The sequence below is a fragment of the Clinocottus analis genome, unplaced genomic scaffold, assembly GCF_023055335.1.
Source record: "Clinocottus analis isolate CAN_PGR_092001 unplaced genomic scaffold, fCliAna1.0.p SCAF_11, whole genome shotgun sequence".
Lineage (NCBI taxonomy): Eukaryota > Metazoa > Chordata > Actinopteri > Perciformes > Cottidae > Clinocottus > Clinocottus analis.
Window position 1 is genome coordinate 4,760,087 of NW_027175832.1, and position 9,433 is coordinate 4,769,519.

General features: G+C 44.0%; 1 protein-coding gene across 3 annotated transcripts in view; it reads left to right on the plus strand.

Moving 5' to 3' along the window:
* The window catches only part of LOC137803460 (low-density lipoprotein receptor-related protein 8-like), a 64,544-nt gene extending 56,364 nt beyond the window's left edge, over nt 1-8,180 (plus strand). The window contains exons 14-18 of one of the 3 annotated variants that reach the window (XM_068601943.1): nt 575-716; nt 1,351-1,503; nt 2,430-2,717; nt 3,653-3,721; nt 5,360-8,180. In XM_068601943.1, the coding sequence (XP_068458044.1) occupies nt 575-716; nt 1,351-1,503; nt 2,430-2,717; nt 3,653-3,721; nt 5,360-5,700 (993 nt within the window). In that variant the 3' untranslated portion in view covers nt 5,701-8,180. Of the gene's footprint in view, nt 1-574; nt 717-1,350; nt 1,504-2,426; nt 2,718-3,652; nt 3,722-5,359 lie in introns of all 3 variants that reach the window. The other 2 variants (XM_068601934.1, XM_068601952.1) reach the window with 2 other exon arrangements.
* Nucleotides 8,181-9,433: the final 1,253 nt, after the last annotated feature.

The following is a 9,433-nucleotide window of genomic DNA, read 5'->3' on the forward strand; positions in this document are numbered from 1 at the left end:
ACACAATGACATTGTCTAAAATGCTAATAACAAGCACATGCTAACTCCGATTTATCAGAAAATCTGATTATTTTGCACACAAAAAATATGAATTTAATTAGAAAATGTTATTTTCATTTCAGGTATTTAACTGACAGAGAAATATACAAAACCATGTGGTTATTTCATATAGACTATTCATTGAATTAACAAAAAAACATGCTATATTGAGATATATATTGTTATAAAGAAGATTTGGATCATGTTGCCCAGCCCTGCCTGCCAACAAACACAATTAATAAACACATCAATGAAATCAACATCAAGTATGCTACACATTGTTGAAAAAGTGGCATGCAAGAGTTGATTGTTTGGACTCTTCCAAGTTTCCCAGAAGCCATAAAGTGACCATCATTTTTATTGTGGATTGTAGAGATACAATTTCTAATTGAATGGCTCTGACTTTTGAGGTCACAACCCAAGCTGTTGGAATTGCAACAGTGCTCTTTTGCTGCAGCAGTGAACCCAACACAACCCGGGCTAACTCCTTCTGTGTGTTGCTCACATTAAAACAAGGATGCTCTCTGTGCTTCAGGATCGTCTCTACTGGACGGACAGAGACAAGTCGGCGGTCTTCATGGCCAACAGGCTGACCGGTCAAGACATCCACACGCTGGCTGAAAACCTCAACGACCCCCATGACATCGTGGTCTTCCACCAGCTCCGCCAGCCGCCAGGTGTGTTCGCTTGCATGGTGTGTTCCCTTGCAACGTGTGTCTGCGCTCGCCCTGCCTGAGACTCCGCGAGCCGAGTCGCATCCCCGCGGATCCGTGTCGGCCCAGGCACATGAATAAATGATGGTTAGGCTTGTGACTGTGGCGGAGCGATCAAAGCGTTGGGAGCAGCAGTACATTCACACATCTGTGAAAACCCTGCCCCCGCCCGCTCGCCTCTTAACATGACAATCCAGGTTTGAGTGAAGCTGAACAGAGTTCTTAATCATGAATGTGTGGGCTGTGTATGTCCTTTCTTGTGTGTCTTTTCTAATTTGATCTTCATATCTGTGTTTCCTCGTCTATCTTAACAAGATACCATGACCACGATGTCGGTATACCTGGCTCAGAGCACGGGGTCTTGTTAATATTTAAAGCAAGCTTCTGTAGGATGCCAGATTTTATTCTTTTAGATTGTGTTCAAGCATTGTAGTGGACTTTCTTGAAAGGGAATTCACCAGTGTTCACAGTGGGGAACAATAAAATGCATCAACTTCTCCTGTCTCTCTGCTATCTCCCCATGTTGAATAAGTGATAATCTTATTTATATAACCATAACTGTGTGATTCTCCACGTCTCTCTCTGCCACCGTCTCCAGGTCCAGACAGCTGTAATCTGGGCAGCGTGGCCAATGGAGGGTGCGAGTACTTGTGTCTGAAGGCTCCACAGATTACCGAACACTCGCCCAAATACACCTGCGCCTGCCCCGACGGGCAGGACCTGGGCCCTGATATGAGGGCCTGCGTGCCAGGTGAGCGTGTTTATGAGTGTTAACTGAGAGCATTAAGTGATCAATAAGCGCCACAGTGCTTATTGTGTAGATAATCAGATTCTGCTTGGCTTAAGGAAGCTCTTTTGTTTTCTCGTGAATGTCATCAGAGGGAAAACCTCAGTCTACTGGATTAGTGCTGGCAAATGTTCCCTTTGTAGGAAAAAAGAAAAATAAATTACTAGTTATAATAATTAAATAATACATTATAATTGAAGAAAGTTAAATTAATAGATAAATACTAGTATGTGTAGCCAGAACAAAAAAAACCCCATTAAAGACAGAAAATGTATAATTATTTTTCCCTGAAACTCTGTTGCTGTTTGGAAATGACTGTTAATAACCGGCTTAATGCATTTTATCACAGACATAATAAAGTAGAACACAATATAAATTCATATTTTATTTGTATAGGTAGTAATAAATGGAAAAAAAGATTGGATATGCTTCCTTCCAGCAACATATTTATTGCAACACATGCAGGCAGTGTACAAAATCATGAACAACTCTGCAATGAAATGCAATCTCACTCTACATCTCTGGAACAATTACTACACTTGTTGTATCGCATTGCATCGTGATACATGGTGTTGATGCTCGCCCGTCATGCCGGGGAGAAAACAGCTGATTTGAACAGACCCAAGATCAGTTGTGTTTACCTTGATCACAAAGAAGAATGTCTGTGAAAGACAAAGCATCACTGGGTCCACAAAGGAATTATTGAATGACTCAGAGTGGAAGTGCAGTGCTGAGTTCGTGCCATTTGTCCACCCTCTTTATGGTTTTATCAGCCGTGTATTTTTATTTCCCTTCAGCTCATTTATGTTTAGATTACGTTTGTTATAGATCTCATAACAATAACTCTGGAGTGAAAGGTTTCTCTGGCGCTTTCCCTTTCTCCGCAGCAGCACCAAGAAACAACATGACGCCGACGTCCTCACCTCCTGCTGGCTTTACGCCGGGCACCAGAGCGACTTTGGCGGAAGACTTCCCGCCACCCTCGGGCGGAGTATCCCAGGCGGACGCCACCCCTCACTTGACCACCGCTCCCTCTGGGGCCCCCGATCCCTTCACACCGCTCTCCACCCTGAAGCCGTTGTCGTCACGCGAGTCGAAGGTGCTGGGCTCGCACTCCACTGCCACCGCTGTGGTCGTCTCCACCACGCCCGCAAGGGACAGCAGCGTCTCTCAACACTGTGAGTGGGCTCTGGATTCCAAAAATAATATTCAATCAATTATGCGTCTGTGTGAAGATACTGTGGAAACACTGCTAATACTGTGAATAACCCTCATTTAGAGACGGATCATCAGATATGTAAGCATTCATTCCTTGCTGTCACATTCTTGAATCCAGTAATGTGTGATTTTTTTTTTTGTATTTTCATTTGACCTTTGTAGGGTTTTGAAAGGGCAGAGTGGCCTATTCAGTAGTTAACAAGAGATGGGGCCCAATTCTCTAATAAAAGGGGCCACTTTCACCTGAGCGTCCTAAGCACCACTTTCTACAGTCCTGTTCACACTCATAATGTAGCTCAGGACCTCACCCTCAATGTAATGACGACATTAAAGTAAGCTATCTACTAGCCCCGACAACCACGTCCAACTCACTTTAATAGGACTGATGGATGGTTGCCGTGAAAATGTCTCCTCCTTTCCCTCTATAAATTGTGCTCTGTGTGGCCCGCGGGGTATTTGTATGTCTGCCAGGACCCATAGATAAGTGTGTTAGGAAGTAAGCGTGTGATATGTAAATGAGCGTGAGGTGACGTTGGAGCCTGATGGCGCCTGAATGGAGGAAGAGTGGGAAGTCAGGGTTATTGTCAAGGTCGCACCCGAGCAAATGCTACGCAACTCAGCATTTTCTTCGACCTCTTTCATTTTTTTGTTCCTCCAACCTTTTTTCCCTATTCGTCTCTCGGTGTAAAACACTCACAGCCACGCATGCGTGACCCCGGCGCTCTGCTTTATCCCGCTCTGCCTCTCCTGCTTGTCTCTCACTCTAATTTCGCACTTTTTATTCTCATGTTTTATCCCGCATTCTTCGCCGCTCTCGTTCTGCTGTCTATTCTTTCGCTGCCCGAGCTCGCTCTAACTCCTCTCTCTCGTCCACTCTCTCTCTCTCTCTCCTCAGCTGGGAGCGAGAATTTCCTCCTGGGCGAGAACTTGACAGTGGCTGTTTTGGGAGTGGTCATCCCCATCGGTAAGTCACCGGAAGCCTTCTTGTCTGTGCCCGTCTGTCCACATTAAGGCCCGCACGGCTGCGTAAAGCGGCTGTCTACCTGCTGCCTGTGGCCGTTCTGTTTGTAGTCCATCCACGCTGACCCTGCCGTGGCAGGATGAGAGAAGCCTGGCCCACAGGTCTGCCTCGCCGAGGTTTCTCGGGGAGTCATTTTTGTTGTGCGTCTGACATTGCTGCCACGCTGCATTATTCACTTCACACTGTGTTGTTGTGTTGGGTTCTGCTACAGCCAAACTGGTCAGTCAGCCTTTTTCACTTTGCGTGGTTAGCATACTGTATATACGTCAGTGGCAAAAATATACATTTCTCACAATAGTGGTATTTAGTCATCCAGACAGTTTTGTTTTTATATTTCCACAACTTGAAAAACAATTCAATGAATACCACCGGAAGATTTACCACTCAAAGTTCTTAGGAAGTTTAGGTTTCAGACGGAGGTCGACGAAAGCAGGGTTTTCATATCTGGAGGGTAAGTGTCAATTTTGGCGGCTGAAATGACAAATCGTAGCTCACACATTTTATCAGCTGTAGCTCCGTGCGTTGCTTAAAAATGTTGTCTGTGGCTAACTTTATACATGAACTACTTATAGCTACATAGCTAAAGCTTCATCGTGTCCCAGGAATAATCTTTAACAGTTGACGATGAATAGCGTAGAGCTTATTAATCCAAGTATAAGTAAGTATTTTAAGGACAGATGTAAGATCGGGCTGTTGTTTTTTCTGTCATAACTGTGTTTGGCGTTTAGTTCACGTTTGTATTTGCAAACACAAGAGTTTTTTAAAGAGGCGACGATTGGAAAAACACTGTCAATTTATTTGTGGTGCTCAAAAAAAGGATATTGAAAAATTAAACAGCTACTAACATATTTTCCTCAAAAAAATGTGTCGCAAAACTGCCCTTTTGAGATTAATATTTGATTCTCTGGACATATTTTATCTTGAGTTAAGCTGGTCTTACTTTGACACCATTTACCACCCAAAAATATATAAAGGCTGTATGTAAACATGCTGTATATTTGGCAAATATGACTTCTGTGCATCTTTGAGGTATATTAAAGCCAATGCAACAACAAAGGGAAGCATAATGAGCCAGTCAATTAGTTGAGATGACCAGCTGTTATATTAACATGGTGAACAGACAGTACAGGAGAGAGAAAAAGACACAATGGCAGCTTTGATGGTGGCGAATTTAATAACGCATCATTAAATCACATTGCTTATTCTAGGACACATTTGCTGAGTTGCCAAGAGACTCTGATGTAATGTGATAGTTAAAATGCGCACTCCCCATGGACAGTCTAAAACTAATTTACTCCAAAGCCAGGCCTCTAATGATGCTTCACACAGCTGACTAAGAGTCTGTGTTAATGTGTTGTTTGCTGTATGACCCGACTTTGACCCAATATTTAGCGGAGCCCCTTCCCACACAAACAACCTCTCTATCGCTGCCCCCCCCCACCCCCCACACACACCCTCTTTGTCCCCCGCATGCCTGGTCTGCTCCCCTCCGTGCCTCTCATTTCATGCCATGGACTCGTAATGCCACGTTAACGCTCCCCCCTTCCCGTGTCCCTGCCGCTGTGTGGTAAACGCATGCAGTTCCTATCGTTGCCACAGTGGTGTTCGGCCTGGTGTGCACCGGGGTCTACCTGGCGTGGCGCAACTGGCGGCGCAACTCCACCAAGAGCATGAACTTCGACAACCCCGTCTACCGCAAGACCACCGGCGAGGGCGAGGAGGACGAGATCCACATCGGGCGGACGGACGGCATGGGACACCACGCGCACCACCACCCGTACCCGCAGGGCGTGAACATGGGAGTTGTGGGAGCAGGTGGCGGCACCTGCCCGCAGTTCATCGCCCTGCCGCTCGGGGGCAGCATGCCCGATCCGGGGACTCACTGGTACACGGAGCAGCCCATGCTGTCCACAGCAAAGTGACCCACAACAAGAGCCGGGTTCAGGGGAAGATGGCCGCTCAAGGCACACGCGCACACAGTGAGGTCAGGGGTGACTCGGACTGAGTTTGCAGAGGGTACGAGCAACATATCATCCAGTGTTACATGCAGCCATATTCTGTGCCAATTTCAATTTGAAAACAGCAGGTTTATTAAGACTCAGATGATTCTTTAACAAAATAGATTTCATACCGTATCTATGCTGGAGCTAGATCGACTTTCCTCAGTAAATGCTGAGAATTAATTACCGAATTTTGAAAGTGTTGTGCTGTGTTCCCAACATTCACCTGAACTGGAAGATGGAAAAAGACTGGTTCCTCTTTTGGAGTGTTTTGCGTCGAAACCTGAGGTGTGTGATGTGTGTCTCGTGTTTTGTGACGAGGCCGGTGAGAGGTTCTCTTTCATCCTTGATGTATTAATTTGGGCTTTGTGTTATTCTTGGTTGGCTGTGTAACTCTGGGAACACCGCTTAAGAGCTGTGAAACTGGGACAGCAACTGCGTTGGTGGGACAATCTGTACAGATTCATGTTCGAATCAATCACAAATGTCATAAGTGTCATTACTGGAGCTGTTGTTTGTGGTTTTCCTGAATGGGTTTTCTTTTGTACGATTATTTTTTTTTTCAGTCTGACTTTAAGGCGGAGTTGTCTTGCGTTTCGGGGCGCAATTGATTTGATTTGAAATATTCAAATGTGACCTCCAACATCCCAGATTTGTGGGAGAGTGGAGCAGGTTTGGAAAATAAGGTAATAGAGACATTAGACCTGCAGTATAGAAGAGAGGATATGAGGTAAAGGTAAGTGGATTTTACGCAAGAGCTCTCTCTTGATACTTGATTAGATGTTAAATGGTTTGAGGAAAGCAATAGACTCACGCTTTCAGTCAGGCTACAGTGTTACGTGGTTCACTATTGAGTGTTAGAACATTTTATTTGATCACCCGCTTTTGACTGTGACAAATGGGCACATAAGTACGCGCGGGGTGCGGCGACATAGCAAATTCATGCTGTTCTCCAGAGGACGGGTGCAATGTGCACTTGCCCTCCGAAAACACAAACAGCATGCATAATTGCTCACCAGCAGACAATGCAGACATTCATTGTTCCAGGCAGGACGCACACATTCACAAAAGCAAGCTGGATTCCATTGCCCGCTCCCCTCCTCCTCCTCCTCCTCCTCTTCCTCCTTCTGAGATGGCCGATATCGGAGCAGACAGTTGGGGATAGAACCGTGTGGGAGAGCCCAGCTGGTGACTGCATGATGAAAAAAAAAAACAACCCTGTCGAGTGATGTAACCACAGAAAACTGAAACCTGACTCTGATGTGATGAGGTTGAGACCAAATTTACCTATCGTGAACATGCTTCGATGCTGATTTAAACACTGTTATTCCATTCATAAACCTTAAGTGTGTGTGTGTGTGTGTGTGTGTGTGTGTGTGTGTGTGTGTGTGTGTGTGTGTGTGCGTGTGTTCACTATTATGCATGTGAGTGCTAATTTCATCCCACAGCCATATTTGAACCGTTTTGTATGCTCTTTGTTGCACAACCCTCTTAGAATGCCTTCTGCATTGTGTATTGCATGGAACAAAACAGTGTGTGAAGGTGCGTGGATACACAGGTGTGTGCGTGTGTATGTGTGTGCGTGTGTGTATGTGTGTGTGTGTGTGTGTGTGTGTCTGACAGTGTGGGACACTGGAGAAGCTTTGAGGGTGCTTTTTGATTCATTGATTTGTAAATATGTTTCATAAGGTTTTTGATAATGTATTATACAATTATGTAAAAGAAAAGATGTACATAAGATTTTAGATAAAGTGTTGACATGTATATTAATTTATTTGTATAAAAGCAGAACACTGCATTCCCTGATTGTAAGAAATATGAATTATCCACCAAAGTGGTTTGTGTCGTTTCTTGCTGTGCAACCATTTAGCATCCTGTTTGTGCGCAACCCTTTTTCCTTTGTTAGCACACGTAAAACATGGTGTCCCCTCCCCAAAAAACAATCCCACATCTTTGCAACCTCTGTGTTAATGAGAAGAGTGATTTTTGTTTATTTGTGCCTTTTTGTTTACTTCTTTCATTCTCCTGTAGTATTTGTCATTAAAGGACAGGGATCCGCCAACTGTACATGCAAAGATATACTGTATGAAGACCAAACTGGTTCCACTTTTTGATTTTCTGTAATGGATTACTTTGGAATATCTCTATATATTGATATATAAAATCAGACTGAAAATTTCTTTAGCGTGTGCCGTTTCCTTTTCTTCAAAACATCACAGACCTGCGCCAAAAACAGCCGTCATCGGAGGCTTTATGTTTGTGGGTCGTCCGTCTATCCGTCCTCCAAATTCTTGCGAATGATATCGTGACGACATTTTGGACAGACTGATTCTAATAATTCTAGTATTTATATTAACAATGGGTCAAATGCCTGTGTAATGAAAGGTTTTGCTCATTGTGACAAACTGGGATAATTATTCCTCAACTCTGCAGTTCCCCTCAGCTCTTATTGTTTGGTTCAGTCTCTCCACTTCCCGTTTCTAGTTTTGAGCAAAGAAATTCTGATAAACAAAATATAAGCACCCTGCTGAGCACCAAAATGTGTTTGATTTTTCATCTTGTTGTGCAACTTGCTCACATATATTACAAGTAGAGCCATCTGAATGATTTACAAACACATTTTTTACAGCAGTATCTGTTTAATAACAGGCCGTCCGGCTGGAGCAGCAAAGCCTTGAATGAATTAATATGCACAAGGTCTGTTTTTATTGCTTATGATTTAAAGTTGAGCTTTTTATGTTAAAGCGAAAAAAAGGAAGCTACTCCCACTGAGTTTAGAGTCCATGCTGCCTGAGCTGCTTTTCACATTCATCCACTTACAAAGTGATTCATCAGCCGGCAGAAAATCAGTCACAGATAAATCCAGTCCATTATCATTATTAAACTACAGCAGGGTATAGCCTACAAACTCCCCCGTGTTGTACCACTCCCATTAGGACATGCTGTGGTACCTTTTTTTTCTATTTGTCCAGGGGTTCCTGCTGCAGTAAGCACAACGGCGACGATGAGCACCATTGTTCACTGTGGCATGAAAGCCTGTTTGGGATGGGGGACGGCGTTTTGACACGTATACATCTGTGGAATAAGCATGGGACCTCAACGCGAATACATATTGTCAAGATGCTTTAAAGTTCATCTATGAACACGGATAATCTGTTCAGACCAAGACTGATTTACATACACGCAGCTGAGGGAATCGCTTTCTTTCTGAGGATATATATTTGCTTTCTGGGGCTATATCTTTGCTCACAGTCATTACAGCACCAGGACAGACAGTCAGTCAGCCAAGCTGGAAGAAATCCTGAGGGAAGATAAGGTGGCTTTGCTCTGTCGGACAGAAATCCTCCGCCTTGTCTTATCGCACAAATATAATCTCGAGACCTTGCAGCAAAACTAAACCTCTGTCCCTTACTTTATTCCCAGGGGTTAGAAGACCAAAAGCCACTCAGACACATCTGCTTTCACGCTTCAATAAATCACACCAGCTGCAGTCCGATTGCAGGTGAATCTCATTGGGTGGAATTTGTGCAATTCTGTAAATGCCATGTTTATAATTGTCTCCCACACTTGAAAGGGATTATATCTAATTCCTTGGACATGCTCATTTTAGAATTACAGGTTTATGTATAGCGTTGCTTTCTGTGTGTGATTTGTC